The 17,924-nt window shown below is 49.1% G+C and overlaps 1 protein-coding gene across 2 annotated transcripts in view; it reads left to right on the top strand.

Moving 5' to 3' along the window:
* Nucleotides 1-17,924, top strand: part of LOC123748576 (uncharacterized) — a 95,155-nt gene that overhangs the window by 12,681 nt on the left and 64,550 nt on the right. For both annotated transcript variants that reach the window (XM_045730742.2, XM_045730743.2), the window contains exon 2: nucleotides 7,670-7,788. In XM_045730742.2, coding sequence (XP_045586698.1) covers nucleotides 7,692-7,788 — 97 coding nt within the window. In that variant the 5' untranslated portion in view covers nucleotides 7,670-7,691. The remainder of the gene's footprint in view (nucleotides 1-7,669; nucleotides 7,789-17,924) is intronic.

The following is a 17,924-nucleotide window of genomic DNA, read 5'->3' as shown; positions in this document are numbered from 1 at the left end:
TCACTTCATACATTGTATAATTGATACATTACATGATCAATCATGGGTATAAGTCCAATATATCATCAAGTGTTCCAGTACTCATATAGTAGTTACAGAGTTCAGCATACCTCAGCCCAGGAGGGCGAAAGTCATTCAATATGAGACATTCTACAATATAATGTTCAGGAGAGTGCAAGTTTTCTCTTTCACAAAGTTGACATATTGTGTTCCCGATATTTGGGTTTTGAGAAAGCTGCCAGATACGTCTATATCCCAGGCATATTCTGGCCACTATAACATCACATTACCGTGTTCTTGCTCTGTTAGTCCAATATGTGAAGGCCTCCACACGATATTTATCATAGTATTTAATGCTCCAACTTTCAGGTCTTTGGGAATGTTTTAGGTCGATGAGATTTTCAGTTGATATTTGTTTAAGTATTCTCTTTGTCACAGCTAATGAAACACCTAGTGGGCGGGCCGGTGGACTGGCTGGTTAGTAGGTGGGCAGGTAGACTGCATGGATAGTTGAAGGGCATGTGGCATGGCTGGCTAGTGGGCGGGCATGTAGCATGGCTGGCTAGTGGGTGGGCAAGTGGACTGGCTGGTTAGTGGGTGGGTAGGTGGAGTGGCTGGGTAGTTGAAGGGCAGGAGGACTGGATGGGTAGTGAGCGGGCAGATGGACTGGCTGGCTAGTGGCCTGGCAGGAGGATTGGCTTGTTAGTGGGCGGGCAGGTGGCTAGCTAGTGGGCGGGTAGGTGGCTAGCTAGTGGGCGGGCATGTGGCCTGGCTGGATCGTGGGTGGGCAGGTAGACTGGCTGGGTAGTTGAAGGGCAGGTGGACTGGTTAACTAGTGGGCGTGCAGAAGGGCTGGCTGGCTAGTGGCCTGGCAGGAGGAAAGACTGGCTAGTGGGCGGGCAGGAGGACTGGTTGGCTAGTGGGCTGGCAAGTGGACTTGCTGGATAGTGGGTGGGAAGGTGGACTCCTGGGTAGTTGAAGGGCACGTGGGCTGGCTGGCAAGTGAGCGGGCAGGAGAACTGGCTGGTTTGCTGGGGGGAGGGGGCAGATCTGGCTGGCTAGTGGGCGGGAGGGTGGACTGGCTGGTTAGTGGGTGGGCGGGAGGAATGGCTGGCTTTTGGGAGGGCAGATGGACTAGCTGGCGAATGGGCAGGCAGGTGTACTGGCTGCCTAGTGAGCGGCCAGGAGGATTGACTGGCTAATGGGCGGGCAAGTGGACTGGCTGGCGATTGGGCGGGCAGTTGAACTTGCAGGCTAGTGGCCGGGCAGATGGACTGCTTGGCTAGTGGGCGGGCAGAAGGACTGGCTGGCTAATGGGCGGGCAGGTCGACTGGCTGGCTGGTGGGTGGGTATGTGGACTTGATGCGTAGTGGTCTGGCAGGTGGACTATCTGGCTTGTGGGTGGGCTGGTGTACTGACTGGCTAGCTGGTGGGAAGATGGACTAGCCGGCTAGTAGGCGGCCAGGTGGACTGTTGGTTAGTGGTAGGGCAGGAGAACTGACTGGCTTGTGGTGGAGGGCAGGTATACTGGCTGGCTAGTGAACAGGCAAGTGGACTGGATAGCTAGTGAACAAGCCGGTGGACTGGCTGGAGAGTGGCCGGGAAGGTGGACTGGCTGTCAACTGGGCGGAGAGGTGGACCGGCTGGTTAGTGGGTAGGCAAATGGAATGGCTGGCTATTGGGAAGGCCGTTGGACTGGTTGACTTGCGGCCGTGCAGGTGAACTTGCTGGCTAGTGGGTAGGAAGCTGGACTGGCAGGCTAGTAGGTGAGCAGGTTGTCTGATTGGCTAGTGGGAGGGCAGGTGCACTGGCTGGATAGTGGGCGGGCGGTGGACTGGCTTGCTAGTAAGAGTGCAGGTAGACTGGCTGACTGCTCGGCGGGCAAGTGGACTGGCTGGCGAGTTGGCAGGCAGTTGAACTTGCAGGCTAGTGGCCGGCCAGATGGACTGCTTGGCTAGTGGGCGGGCAGGAGGACTGACCTGATAATGGGCGGGCAGGTGGAATGACTTTCTAGTGAGAGGCAGGTGGACTGTCTGGCTTGAAATAGTGCAGGTGGACTTTCTGACTAGTGGGAGGGCAGGAGGACTAGTTGGTTAGAGGTAGGGGAAGAGGACTGGCTGGCTAGTGGGAGGACTGGTTGTGTGGCTGTCTAGTGCACAGGCAGGGGGATTGGCAGGCAAGTGGGCGGCCAGGACGACTGGCTGGCTAGTGGGTTGGCAGGTGGATTGCATGGCTAGTGGCCGGGCTGGAGGACTGAATGGCTACTAGTCGGGCAGGTGGACTGGATTACTATTGTGCTTGCTGGAAGACAGACTGGCTAGTTGAAGGGAAGGTGGACTGGCTGGCAAGTAGGCGGGCAAGTGCACTATCTGGCTAGTGGGCGGGTAGGGGGGACTGTGTCTAGTGGGCAGGCAGTAAGACTGGATGCCTAGTGTGCTGGCAGGAGGGGAGGCAGGAGGACTGGCTAGCTACAGGGCGGGCAAGAGGACTGTCTGGCTAGTAAGAGGGGCAGGAAGAATGGCTGGCTCGTGGGCGGGCAGAAACACTGGATGTCAAGTAGGCGGGTACTAGAACTGGCTGGCTATTGGGAGTACAGGTGGGCTGGCAATCTAGTAGGCGGTTAGGTGGACTGGCCTGATAGTGGGCAGGCAGGTGGACTGTCTTGCTTAAGGGAGGGCAGCTGGACTAGCTGGCTGGTGGGAGGGTAGGAGGACTGGTTGGCTAGGGGTAGGGGAAGAGGACTGGCTGGCTAGTGGGCTGACAGGTGGATTGCATGGCTAGTGGCCGGGCAAGTGGACTAGATTACTCGTGTACTGGCTGGAAGACAGGCTGGCTAGTTGACGGGAAGTTGGACTGGCTGGCAAGTAGGCGGGCAGATGGACTGACTGGCTAGTGGGCGGGCAGGTGAACTATCTGTCTAGTGGGCGGGCAGTAGAACTGGATGTCTAGTGTGCTGGCAGGGGGACTGGATAAGTAGTTGGCGGGCAGGGTGGACTGGCAGGCTAGTCGGCAGGCAAGAGGACTCGCTGGCATGTGGGCGGGCAGGATGATTGGCTGGGTAGTGAGCGGGCAGGTGGACTGGCTATTTAATTGGCGGGTAGGTGGACTGGCTGGCTAGTGGGCTGGCAGGTGGACTGGCTGGCTAGTTGGAGGGCAGGAGGACTGGTTGGCTAGTGATATGGCTGGAGGACTGACCGGCTAGTGGGTGGGTTGGTCGACTGGCTGTTTACTGTGTGGGTAGGGGGATTCCCTTGCTAGTGGGGGGGGTGGGGCAGGTGAACTGACTAGCTAGTGATAAAGGCAGGAGGACTAGCTGGCTAGTGGGCGGGCAGGTAAACTGGCTGTCAAGTGCGCGGCAGGGGAAATTCCCTGGCTAGTGGGCGGGCAGGTGAACTGGCTGGTTAGTGGGAGGACAGGTGGATTAGCTGGATAGTGGGCTGGCAGGTGGACTGAATGACTAGTGGCCGGGCAGGTGGACTGGCTGGCTAATGTAGGGGCAAGAAGAAAATTTGGCCTGCTTGTGGGCGGGCAGGCGGAATGGCTGTCTAGTGGGCGGGCAGGTGGAGTGTCATGCTTGTGGGCGGCCAGGTGGACTAGGTGGCTAGTGGGAGGACATAAGGGCTGGCTGGCTAATGGGCGGTCCGGTGGACTGAATGTTTATTGCGCGGGCAGGGGGATAGGCTGGCTAGAGGCCAGGTAGGTGGACAGAATGCCTAGTGGCCGGGCAGGTGGACTGGATGGCTCGAGTTTGGTCTGGAAGACAAGCTGGATAGATGACGGGTAGGTGGACTGGCTGACAAGTAGGCGGGCAGGTGGATTGATTTGCTAGTGGGCGTGCAGAAGGGCTGACTGTCTAGTGGGTGGGCAGAAGGGCTGGCTGTCTAGTGGGCGGGCAGGTACACTGGCTGGCTAGTGAGAGGGCAGTAGGCCGGAATGGCTAGTGGGGCAGGCGGACTATCTGGCTTGTGGGTCTAGACTATCTGTCTAGAGGGAGGGTAGGAGGACTGGTTGGCTTATGGGCGGGCAGGTGGAATGTCTAATAATGGGCGGGCAGGTGGACTTGCTTGCTAGTGGGCAGCAGGTTGACTATCTGGCAAGAGGGAAGAAGGCAGAAGGTGAACCGGCTGGCTAGTGGGCGGACAGGTGGACTAAGTAGCTAGTATGGTGACAGGTGGTTGACTGATTAGTTCTGGGAAGGTAGTCTGGCTGGCTAGAGGGCGGGCAGGAAGACTGATTGGCTAGTAGGTGGGCAAGAGGACTGGCTGGCTAGTAGGTGGGCAAGAGAACTGGCTGGTTAGTTGGAAGCAGGCGGACTGATTGTCTAGAGGGACGGCAGGAGGACTGGTTGGCTTGTGGGCGGGCAGGTGTAATGTCTAAATAATGGGCGGGCAGGTGTAATGTCTAAATAATGGGCGGGCAGGTGGACTTGCTTGCTAGTGGGCGAGTATGTGAACTGCCTGGCTAGAGTACAGGCAGGAGGACTGGCTGGCTAGTGAGCGGGTAGTAGGACTGGTTGGCTAGTGGGCAGCAGGTTGACTATCTGGCAAGAGAGAAGGCAGGAGGACTGACTGGCTAGTGGCCGGGAAGGTGGTCTGGGTGGCTAGTGGCCGGGAAGGTGGTCTGGGTGGCTAGTGGCTCAAGAGGTGGTCTGGCTGGATAGTGGGTGGGCAAGAGAACTGGCTGGCTAGTAGGCTGGCAGGTGGATTGCATGGCTAGTGGCCGGGCCGGCGGACTGAATGGCTAGTGGTCGGGCAAGTGGACTGGATTACTCGTGTACTGGCTGGAAGACAGGCTGACTAGTTGACGGGAAGGTGGACTGGCTGGCTAGTGGGCGGGCAGGTGAACTGTCTGTCTAGTGGGCGGGCAGTAGTACAGGATGCCTAGTGTGCTGGCAGCAGGACTGGCTAGCTAGTCGGCGGGTAGGTGGACTGGTTTACTATTGGACAGGGTGGTGGAATGGGTAGCTAGTGGCTGGCAGGTAGACTGGCTGGCTAGTGGGAGGGCATGAGGACTGGTTGACTAATGATAGGGCTGGAGCACTGGCTGGCTAGTGGGCGGGCAGGTCGACTGGCTGTCAACTGCGTGGGTAGGGGGATTCCCTGGCTAGTGCGCTGGCAGGTGAGCTGACTGGCTAGTGGGCAGGCAGGAGGACTGGATGGCTTGTGATAAGGCAGGAGGACTGGCTGGCTAGTGGGCGGGCAGGTAAACTGGTTGCCAAGTGCACGGGCAGGGGGATTCCTTTAGCTATTGGGCGGGCAAGTGAACTGGATGGTTAGTTGGAGGGTAGATGGATTGGCTGGATAGTGGGCTGGCAGGTGGATTGAATGGCTAGTGTACGGGCAAGAAGAAAGGATGGCTAGCTGACCTGGTAGGTGGCTGACCTGGCGGGTAGGAGAACTGGCTGGCTAGTGGGCAGGCAGGTGGATTGGCTATTTAGTAGGCTGGAAGGTGGACTGGCCTGCTAGTGGGGGGGGGGGGCAGGCGGAATGGCTGGCTAGTGGGCGGGCAGGTGGGCTGAATGTTTAGTGCGTGGGCAGGGGGATTGGCTGGCTAGTAGCCAATGGACTGAATGACTAGTGACTTGACAGGTAGAGTGGATGGCTCGAGTATGGTCTGGAAGACAAGCTGGATAGTTGACGGGTAGGTGGACTGGCTGACAAGTAGGCGGCCAGGTAGACTGACTTGCTAGTGGACAGGCAGAAGGACTGGCTGTCTAATGGACGGGCAGGTACTCTGGCGGGCTAGTAAAAGGGCAGGAGGCCTGAATGGCTAGTGGGCGGGCAGGTGTACCGTTTGCCTAGTGGGCGGGCAGGTGCACTTGCAGGCTGGTGGCCGGGCAGATTGCCTGGTTGGCTAGTGGACGAGCAGGAGGACTGGCTGGCTAATGGGCGGGCAGGTGGACTGGCTGGCCAGTGGGTGGGTATGTGGACTTGCTGGGAAGTGGTCGGGCAGGTGGACTATCTGGCTTGTGAGTCTAGACTATCTGTCTAGAGGGAGGGTAGGATGACTGGTTAGCTTGTGGGCGGGCAGGTGTAATGTCTTAATAATGGGCGGGCAGGTGGACTTGCTTGCTAGTGGGCGAGCATGTGGACTGCCTGGCTAGAGTACAGGCAGGAGGACTGGCTGTCTAGTGAGCGGGTAGTAGGACTGGCTGGCTAGTGGGCAGCAGGTTGACTATCTGGCAAGAGGGAAGGCAGGCCGGAGGACTGACTGGCTAGTGGCCGGGCAGGTGGTCTGGATGGCTAGTTTTCGAGCAGGTGGTCTGGCTGGTTAGTGGGCGGGCAGGAGGACTGGCTGGCTAGTGGACGGGCAAGTGGTCTGGCTGGATAGAGAGCAGCAGGTGGGCTGGCTGGCAAGTGGTCTGGTATGTGGACTGAATGGCTATAGGGAGGGATGATAGACTGGCTAGCTAGTGGGCGGGGAGTTGAACTGACTGGCTAGTGGGTGCGCAGTGGACTGTCTGGCTAGTAAGTGGGCAGGTGGACTGGGTAGCTAGTGGGCGGATAGGTGGACTGGCTGATTAGAGGGCAGCAGGTGGATTTGCTGGCGAGTGGGCAGGCAGGTGAACTGGCATGCTTGTGGGCAAGCAAGTGGACTGGCTTGCTAGTGGGCGGGCAGGTAGACTGGCCGGTTAGTGTGCGGTCAGATAGTGTGCGGGCTGGTGGACAGGCTGGCTATTGGGCGGGCAGGTGGACTGGCTGGCTAGTAGGCTTGCAGGGGGACTGGCTAGCTAGTAGGCGGGCAGATGGATTGCTGGCTAGTGATCGTGCAGGTGGACTAGCTTGTAAATGGGCGGGGAGGTGGACTGCCTAGTTAGTGATTGGGAGGGTGGACTGTCTGGCTAGTGGAAGGGCAGATGGACTAGAAGGTTTGTTGGAGATAAGGAGAACTTGCTGGTTAGTGGGCGGTTAGTTGGACTGGCTGGCAAGTGGACGGACAGGTGTACTGGATTACGGTTAGTTGGACAGAGTGTTTGGGCGGTGGACTGGCTAGCTAGTGGGCGTACAGATGGACTAGCTGGCTAGTGGGCTGTCAGGAGGACTAGCTAACTAGTGGGCGGGCAGAAGTGGACTGGCTGGCTAGAGGGCGGGCAGGAGGACTGGCTGGCAAGAGGCCGGGCAGGTGAACTGGCTTGCTAGTGGGTAGGCAGGTGGCCTGGCTAGCTAGAGAGTGGGCAGGAGGACTGGGTGGTTAGTGGGCCGGCAAGAGGACTGGCTAGCTAATGGGCCGGTGGGGGGACTGGCTCGCTAGTGGGCGGACTGGTCGACTGGCTCGCTAGTGGGCGGACTGGTCGATGAAATGGGTAGCTTTATCATTTCATAAGAAAAAATTAGCGAAAATATATTAATTCAGGAAAACTTCGCTTATTAGGCAAATCGGGCCTTGCATAGTAGGCCGAGTACGACGTTCTGGCTACTAGGTACGACATATATATATATATATATATATATATATATATATATATATATATATATATATATATATATATATATATATATATATATATATATATATATATATATAATGTGTACCCGGCGGAATTCGGGTATCCTTCCTCCCTTTCCCTCTTCCCCACTCTTCGCCCCATGCAAGACATCATTAAGTATGTCTTCACCCGATAAGTAAGAGTTCAACATACAGCGTGGTAACTTATATGGTATTATTTCAGCTGTACTACTGACGTCAGTAAGATGTGGATCAGTCACTCTCGACACCCGTTTTGGCAGTGGTGGTGGATGATAGTGGTGGTGACGACTCTTCAGGTGATAACTCCAATATATTGTCAAGGTTAGTCTCTGTGGTTGTTGTGACTATCCTTCTTTGATAACTTTACACCATAAGAACTTAATAAGTAGGGAGGGAAACTGCAGTATGCTAATTGATAGAGCCATTAGAGGAAAAGTCTATTTGCAGCCTATGATTGAAGTAGGCAAGCTATCCCACATGAACTAATTTACCTGATGAGTTTTTCCATCGATCAACTTTATCTCCAAGCCAGGATTTATTCAGGTCATTCATCACTTTATACTAATTCAATTCATGTCCAGTGAGTCGTTTCCTATTTTGTGATGACATATTTACAACCCTAATTATTATTATCCTCTTTGATACACTCTTTCACCAATGTCACCCTGAGTCTTCCCCTTAAAATGGAATATATGTTGAGCTCTCTTAATCCCTTTTCATAGGGAAGCTTTCTAGGTTCCGGGATTAACTTTGTTATCTATTCACTCTTTTATGTGAACTTATGACCAGTCTACAGCATTGTAAACAAAATTATAATCTATATAAATAAAAATGGAAATGTTCGTTTGTTCAAAATCGCTAATCTCCGAAAGTTCTTCGCCGATTGCTTTAAAATTTTCATACAACATTGCATTTGCATCCGAGCGGGTTTTTATATACATACTATATCGATATCAAGTCTGTGATGGGAAAAAAACATTTTTTTTTTAAACTGTGTTTTCATAGGTTTTTCATGTGAGGGAAATCTTCGAAACCTCTTTACCGATTGCTTTGAAACTTTGATACAACATTGCAGTGGCATAGGCGAGTGTTTTTATATACCTACTATATACATGCTTCCCCTGTGACAGGAAAAAACATGCTTTTTTTTTTTAAAAGTGCCATGTGTAGGACGTAGGAGCAATACACGCTTTAATCTCCGAAAGTTCTTTAACGAATACTTTGAAATTTTAACACAACGTTCCATTCGAATATGTACATGTTTTTATATACCTACTATTTAGATGCCACACCTGAGACAGGAAATTTTTTTTTTTTTAACAGCGCCATCTGTTGCACATAAGACAACACAAGCTATACAAAATATGTTACAATTCCATTTCAGTGTTCCCAATTGCATTGATAAATTGAATTTTCATAGATTTTTATTTATTTTCATTTTGATTTAATTATTTTGTGTGATATTGCTTTGAAATTGTGCTGTGTTGTTTACCATACCGTTCATTTATGTGGGTATTGTTTCTTTTTTCATTGTTTTTCATTTCGTTTTTATATCTGTTCTTATTATTTTTCAGTGCAATTGGTGGTAAAATTGAGCTGTGTCGATTGATCTGCGTTTGAATTGAAATATTTCGTTAGTATTTTTTTTTTTTTTTGAAAACACGAAAATGAACAACACGTTTATTTCAGAGCTGCAAATGTGCAACAAACAGCTGTGAATCAACCGGCTACAACGTTAACTGCTTTCTTCACATTATGTCAAAATGACGTGTTTGCGAAAACAATGCTATATTCGGAAGTGCCTACGTACTACACGTGGAATGCCAGTAGAAAATTATTTGAACAACGCAAACGAGGAGAGCGATTCGATGGCTAACTTTCATATTCAAATAGATTACGATATGCAGACTGTACACCGTGCATCCTAATCAGGATGAATGCTTCTTTCTTCGCATTCTGTTGGTAAATGTGCTGGTCCAACGTCTTTCCAGCAATTGAGATTTGTCAAAGAAGTAACACATGCCACTTTCTGTAGTGCATGTAAAGCTCAGAATTTATTGGAGAACGACCGACACTGGAATGTATGCATTAATGATGCGTCCAACACGTCACATTCAAATCAAATTCGTGCATTGTTTGCAATCATATAGGCCACCGGCTCTCTGTTATCTGTAACAGAGTTATGGGAGATATATAAATTGCACATGGCTGAAGATATTATCCGTCGACTACGCAAGGAAAATTCAAATATGAACATGTATTTTACAGCAAAAGTCTACAACGAAGCGTTGATAATGATTGAAGACTTGTGCTTAGAAATCGCGAACAAATTTCTCAATCAATTGGAAATGCCATCACCGAATCGATCTGCTGCTGCTTCGTTCGTGTAAAATTGCGTTGTAAACAAAATTACAACATGGGTGATCTGTTGTCGTATGTTTAGTCAAATATTCCTAGGCTTACTCTTGTGTGAAAAGGCATTAACAATTAAATAATTCAAACTGTCAATAGCGGGCTTGGAGAAATCTTAGATGCGCCAGGAGGAACTGGTAAAATCTTCCTAATTAGATTAATTCTGGCAGCATTTCGATCCCAAAATGGCATAACCTTAGCTCTTGCATCATCCTCAATTCCTGCGACATTGCTACCAGGTGGAAGAACTGCTACTTCGGCTTTGAAATCGCCATTGAACATGCAATTCATTGAAACTCCCACGTGCAACATTTCCAAAGCCTCCGGCATGGGAAAAGTATTGCCGAAATGCAAACTTATTGTTTGGGATGAATGCACAATGCCCCACAATAAATCTCTCGAGGCTCTTGATCGATCATTGCAAGATTTGCGTAGAAACATAAGACCATTTGGGAATGCATTAATATTGCTTGCAGTAGATTTCAGGCAATTATTACCTGTAATTCCTCGATCGACATCAGCGGACGAAATAAATGCTTGCCTGAAATATTCTACTTTGTGGCGCCACGTAAAGACATTTATATTAACTACAAATATGCGTGTAGTTATGTTGCTACTACAAAACGATCCATCAGCTGAAATATTCTCACATCAATTTCTGGAAATTGGGAATGTAAACGTGCCGGTTTTCTGACCTCAGGACGAATTTCATTGTCTCATAACTTCTGCAATTTAGAAACGTCAAAAGAAGAATTGGTTGAAAAAGTATTTCCCAATATTCAAACCAATTATAAGAATCACGATTGGCTGAGTGAACGAGCTATTCTAGTGGCCAAGAACAAAACGTCTTCGACCTTAACAATATTATTCAGTCTAACATTCAAAGCGAGGCATACAAGTCCGTCGACACTGTTGTGGAAGCGGTTAATTATCCAACAGAATTTTTTAATTCACTGGATCTGCCAGGGTTGATCGTACCAATTGCCGGACCATCACACGTACGGCAATTGAAAATCAGCTTGCCAATTATCATGTTGAAAAATATCAACCAGCCAAAACTTTGCAACGCCATGCACCGTGCAGTAAAAAAATAATCAGCGACGTCGTAGAAGCAACAATCTTGACAGGACGTTTCAAAGGTGAAGATGTCCTCATTCCTCGCATTCCTATGATTCCAACAGATATGCCATTTCAATTTAAGAGATTGTAATTTCTAATTCGATTGGCGTTTGCAATCACCATCAACAAAGCTCAGGACCAATCTTTAGAATCGTGCAGTTTATATCTAGACACGGATTACTTCTCACATGGACAATTATATGTTGCGTGTTATAGAGTCGGCAAACCAGACAATCTCTATATCTCCACAGACAATGAAACAACAAAACCACAATGTATACCCACAAGCATTGTGAAATACAACACATTAGAAATTTGCGCTTTCTCTTTTCTTTCTTTCCCATTTAACCAGACTGAGCCACAGCAATGCGTGGCGGGTACTGCTAGTTGTATACTATAAATAATGGTTTAGCAGGACCAGCGTAAATATGAGGGATAACAGTAGTTGTTATATTGCTGACACTACTTTAGAAAATTCCAGTATCCTATTTGCCTTATTGTGAACGTTTTTGCATTGCCTTTATGGCTTAAGAACCTTACTAATCATGATTTTCAGACTTATTTCACATTCAGACTTCACGATTTCATCCCCATTGAGCAATTTAAGAGATTGTAATTTCTAATTCGATTGGCGTTTGCAATCACCATCAACAAAGCAACTTCATAAGCAAGTTCCAACTCCTGAACACAAAGATGCCAACGATGACGTCAGTGCCTAAAACACCATGCGCACTATGGTCACCTTCCTTCTTGAGGTTATCTTGAGATGATTTCGGGGCTTTAGTGTCCCCGCGGCCCGGTCCTCGACCATGTCTCTACCCCCAGGAAGCAGCCCGTGACAGCTGACTAACACCCAGGTGCCTATTTTACTGCTATGTAACAGGGGCATAGGGTGAAAGAAACTCTGCCCATTGTTTCACGCCGGCTCCTGGGATCGAACCCAGGACCACAGGATCACAAGTCCAGCGTGCTGTCCGCTCGGCCGACCGGCTCATTAGACAATTCACCATACTTACCTTTTCATGTTTACTTTATTGACCCATACAAATTACCTTTACTCCTTATTTTAGCCTTTCTCCTAACTTAACTGTATGTACCTGACCTTCCAGCGGTCGAGCGGGCCAGTGGTATAAATACGATTGGACAATAGGTAGAACATCTCCCGTCACGCAGGGTGCAGTCGCACCTCCACAGATCTCCAGTATCATCTATTGATACTGGTGATGGCTCAAAAGGGCCACCACTTACGAGCTATTCATGCCCGTGCCACCTTTTGGGTGGCTTCATCTTCATCTTAACACATTCACAAGGGAGACATCTCTCGTCATGCAGGGTGCATTCGCACCTCCACAGATCTTCAGTATCATCTCTTGATACTGGTAATGGCTTAAAATGGCCACCACTTACGAGCTATTCATGCCCGTGCCACCTCTTGGGTGGCTTAATCTTCATCTTAACACATTCACAAGGGAGACATCTCCCGTCATGCAGGGTGCATTCGCACCTCCACAGATCTTCAGTATCAGCTCTTGATACTGGTAATGGCTTAAAAGGGCCACCACTTACGGGCTATTCATGCCCGTGCCACCTTTTGGGTGACTTAATCTTCATCAAATCTTCATCAGGTAGAACATCTCCCGTCACGCAGGGTGCAGTCGCACCTCCATAGATCTCCAGTATCATCTATTGATACTAGTAATGGCTCGAAAGGACCACCACTTACATGTCCGTGCCACCTCTTGGGTGGCTTAATCTTCATCAATCAATCACTCCTGTCACGGGTTATGGGCTTGGAGATCAGATCACATTTCACATAGATGGTATACCCCCTGGATTACTCATTGACTCATGGAAGGAAGAAGCCTCAATAGCCTGAGCTTTTAGGTTCTAATCAGTTTTAAAGCAGGCTCTCCTGTAGTAGCAGAATGTCTATGCATTTGGGTGCTCCTATGCATTGCAAATGTTGCAATTTTGTGCACAGCCCTTGTGCATTTCATTGCAGGATCTTTAGTCCACTTGGTTGTTGGAATTTGTTGATATTACCGTGGCATCCATGGAGTCAGATGAACTAGCTATGGCAGTTGTAATTGGAGTTGAGAATCTTGATGTACTTGAAATTGACTTATCAAAGGTGCTTTCAAAAGTTCTGAGATTTGCTTGTTTTTTAGGAGAGTGTTTCCTGCCCTGCGTTCTTGGAGGTGAGATATTGTTTTTTCGAATTTTTTTGAGCTTGTTCTCAATTGTCTTTCGAGTCTCTGTGGTTTGCTTGATACCGTGTGTCGACGGCAAACATTTGACCAATTCCGTGACCTAGGCCTGAGGAATTGGGCAGAGGGTGTCCAGTTGTGCAGGAGCCCTATTTACTGCTGTGCTGGTTTCGAGCCTGTTTATTCTTTGACTCTTATCAGTGGAAGCTCAGACACTCTTGCTATCATTGCTCTGGGTGTGCTTACTGGATACAATGGGCGGGCGATTACGTTGAATTATTTTATGGTGGCCCCCAGCTATCCTTCTTTCCTGGACGGAGGCCTTCTCACCCTACACTATGGCCGATGGTTGAGAGCCATGTGCCCCCCTCCAACTGATTTAGTCTTGGTAAGCTCTACACTGTTTTTGTGGGCAGTGGAGCTGGTATATATTTTAGTTGGGACTTCTGCTCTGATGTGGGCATGGGGGGGGAGGGGAGTTCGTTTTGATACTCTTAAGCCTTTCGGGGCATCTTAGGCTCCAGGCGTGTGCCTTAGAGCAATTTGGGCACTTAACTTGAAAAGGCTGGTTAGCCTAGTGTTTATCAAGGCATATTTTTGTGTCGTGGGGCTGGCTGCAGACTCCATACCTAACTGGGTGTTGACAGTCGGCCTTGTGATGTCCAAATCTTTGGCATCTGAAGCATCTGGGGTGTAAGGCCTGTGTTAGAACGCGCCCCAAATGCTAAGGTCAATTTTTCTGGAATCTGTCCTTTTACTGTGATCAGGACTTGTCGGGTTTCCTGCGTCGTGAATTTTACCTGGCATCTTTCTGTTGACACCACAGAATTCAGTTTTTTAAATGAGTTAGGGCCATGTGCAAGGGATCGTGGAGGACAATGATTTTCCATATTTTGACCAATACCTGGAGTTCGTCGCATTTCCTGTAATTCTTAAGAATCGTTACAGCTGTCTCGTCTTTGGGCCTCAGAATATATTCGCCTCAAAAGGTTTTGCTATGCTCTGATCTTGAGCTGGGGGTACTCTTTTTCAAGGTCCACTGCTGCGGTGTACGAGAACTGGCCCTCGGCATGCTTTACCATGAATACTGGCAGTGGGGATTTTGTCTGGGTAGTTGGAGTGTTTATCGGTAGAGGCATCTATTCTTAATAGGTCCTAGTCGAGTGGTTCGTCCTGTTGGCTTTAGTCAAAGGATGGTAAACGCGCTCACTGTCGGAACTTGAACGGGAGAGATTATTCCTTTTGTAACTGGAAGCAGCAACGTTGGTTTGCATACAATTGGTCTGGTGGACCATACTATCGTTTGGATGCCGAGTGTGAGGTGATGTGTCGATCCAAAGTTCAATGGTTCAGGCGCCCACATGATCCATGTTGCATAGGGTCAAGGTTCGCCTCCGGGAGATCCTCGTTCTCCCTTCCGCCAAGATTTTAGCCCAAATCTCCGCCATCCCAATGTCACACCCGCCGACATTCTGGAGACAAGAGATGGTGTTCACCTTCTCTTTTCCGTCGATTAGGACCTTGAGACTCACCACCACTGCCACGACCACCCTGCAAAACACGGGCCTCACCCTCATCCCACCACGACGCTACCTGGAGGACAGAACCGTGTTTGGCAGGAATATCAGCACATGGATCACCAACAACGACGACGACGACGACATCCTCGCCAGCAACAACAACTAGAACGCGACGACGACAGCGGTACCGGTCAAGACCATCTCCAACGCCGGAATCAACCGCAGCCCAATAATGTAGGTGACCTTCACAACAGCCATCCACGCCACGGACTACGGACTTAAGTGCACAGGAATCACCATAACACCCACCCAAGTGACCAAGGAACGTTTCATGGAACTCTGGTAGGCCTTCAAGTGCTACCAGTACTCCCACTACATCAGTACTTGCACTGAGCGAGCAGAGAGATGCAGTCTCTGCACCCAGGAGAATCACTACACATCCTCCCACCGACGCTGGCTGCTCTGCAGTAGCCCACACTCTGCGGTCTTCCCTGACTGTGCTCCAGCAGTAAGAAATCCAAAAGATGACAGCTACATCCTCAACCACTATACTTCGACCAGCAAATCCACTCCCTTCGAAATTCCCGATCTAACTCGGGAATACACTTGTGACTCCCTCACCACCACCCGCCTCCTGGAGACCCAGCACGCAGCCGACCTTACCACAACCAGCCCAGCCTGCGGCCTCCACCAAGATCACCTTTTTACTCGTCCTCCTTCACCTCGCCTACAAAATGGCGGGCAACGACATTACCCGCTGCATCCACGTCATCAACAAGCTGCTCATCGCGAAAGGACTTCAGACGGCTGCTGTACCTGATGACCTACCAGCTTCCACAACTGCTACTGGACCCTTCACTCATGGGACGCCTGAACCGAACCCCAGGGAGCCCTCACCGTCCAGCCGCAGCGACTCCACAATCCCCGAAATTATCCCATTGACAGGAACGGAAGCAGCCCCCAGGAAAGCTGATCTGGACGACGAGGCCGACTTTGAAGACTTGACCAACTCCGAAGACTTGACCGAATCTGAGGACGAACCCAAGGAAGCCGACCACGATAACTTAATCTACTCCAATGCTTCAGTCGATGTCACCGCCTTTCCCACTCCTCATGTGGCCGCTCAGGCACCATCTCCTTCTTTAGATCCCACAATGGCACCAACCGGACTGACAGGTCCCATGCTGATTCCTCCTGGTATGTCCAACGTGCCGTGCACTTTTCAAGGACAGTCATTATAACTATAATGCACAAGGACTATTGGGAATACAAATGCAGGGAAGCTAGTCAGATCCTTTACATGGTTATCCCTCAAGAATGCCTCGACCACCTCTGCAACTACAACACCTTGATGAACGATATTCGACCAGACTACAAACTTCAGGGAACTGGGATAAGGAAACCAATTCTCTTGTAAAACCCAGACATCTCCCCCTATAGACCGGCCAACTGTGGCCAGTCCGCCACAGCCCTAATGACTCCTGTGGCATTGAACTGTGAGCGACGTGTGTACCCCATCAATTCACTGGTCTGACCAGCCCTATGGTCTTGGATTGGATCGTCGCACCCGCGGACCCCATCAACAAATCTCCTGTATCAGCTGTTATACTGATAATGGCCCCAAAGAGCCTCCACTTACGGGCTCACCATAGTCAGTGCTACATGGAGCTTTTGTCCCAGTACTTGAATCTAAAACAACAACAACAACTCCTGTCAAAATTGGGAGAGCCGGAGCTAATGTGGCTTGTTGCTTCACTATGTCAAAATTTACTTCTGTCACTGAGAATTCAAAACATCAGACTTGCACTACAAGGACAAGAAATTGGTGTCTCACCTCTTTTTAGTACCTTGGAGTCATAATAAACAACTATTTGAAATTCACTCAAGAAATTTAATGTCTTCGGAAACGTTGCAAAGCTAGAAACTCTGTTTTACGCTCCCTGACAAGTCTTAGAGATGGTGCATCCATACCAGTACTCAAAATGTACTACGTTCAAGCAGTTAGGTCACTCATTGATTATGCTGATCCTGTTCTCGTATCTCTTAGTGATAACCAATGGGAGAAACTCAGAGTGTCAAAAAGGATGCTCTCAGAACAATGTTGGGAGCAAATATGTGGGCGCGGCGAGAAAATCTAAGAACGGAAACCCACTTGCCAGCTTTAGAAAACAAGATTAAACAAAAAAATAACCACCAATACAGCAAAACTTGTTGGAACCAACCTTAGACTGTTAATCGAAGACAGCATACATAGATAGCTTCGTATATAAAACAAGTACATGGACAGATAATCAAGTCAAGTTTCTAGAGAAAGTGGACTTGAAACGAATCATTAGAATCAAAAGAGAAGACTGTCTATATCAACACTTTCGGCAGCCTCACCATGGATAAAAGCTAGTCTAAAGATAATCATTGAAGGATTACCGGTTAGAAAATCAGCTTGTGACTAACAGAGGCTCAAAGCAACCATAAAAAAAACGGAAAGCATCTCACGACCGACAACCACTCCATCTTCCCATGTGGATCAGTTTATCAAGAAAGAGACTGCTGGGGCAGCAGTTTACACCAACAACCATGAAGCTTAGTGGAGCATGAACAGTGGGTGCTCAACATCGCAAACAGAATTATATGCCCTGAAAGAGGCCATAAATTATGCAATTGAGAGTAATTTACAAGATGTCATCATTCTTACTGACTTGTATTCTTCGCTCCAGGCATCGTTATCTAGGTAGCACCGAGATAATATAAACCTCATCACTGAAATCCTACATATATGAAAAGAAGCACACAGTCTAGGGTTGTAAATCACGATAAATTGGATACAAAGTCACACTGTCATAGATGGTAATGAAAAGGCAGAATCACTAGCAAAACCAGCAACTGCTTTAACTGTTGTACAGGTAAAGATACCTCCAAGTTTTTCACAGATTAAGGAGCAAATGAAGAAGAAAATACTCCCAACTATCAAAAGTAGCCACAGAGCCAAAGTAGTGGATGGGAGACCCACTGCGATGCGGTACGAACAAACTACTGGGTATTCCTCTTTCAAGCGTGGCAAAAACCTATCAATACATTGCAGTAGCCATAGACAGACGAAGACTTGGCTACAAGTGCTGTTTGGAGGTTACATTACATTACTTCCATTATATGCCATGAAAGAGGCCATAAATTATGCAATTGAGAGTAATTTACAAGATGT

The sequence above is a fragment of the Procambarus clarkii genome, chromosome 93, assembly GCF_040958095.1.
Source record: "Procambarus clarkii isolate CNS0578487 chromosome 93, FALCON_Pclarkii_2.0, whole genome shotgun sequence".
In the NCBI taxonomy this organism is placed as follows: domain Eukaryota; kingdom Metazoa; phylum Arthropoda; class Malacostraca; order Decapoda; family Cambaridae; genus Procambarus; species Procambarus clarkii.
This window is presented reverse-complemented; position numbering and strand designations above follow the sequence as displayed.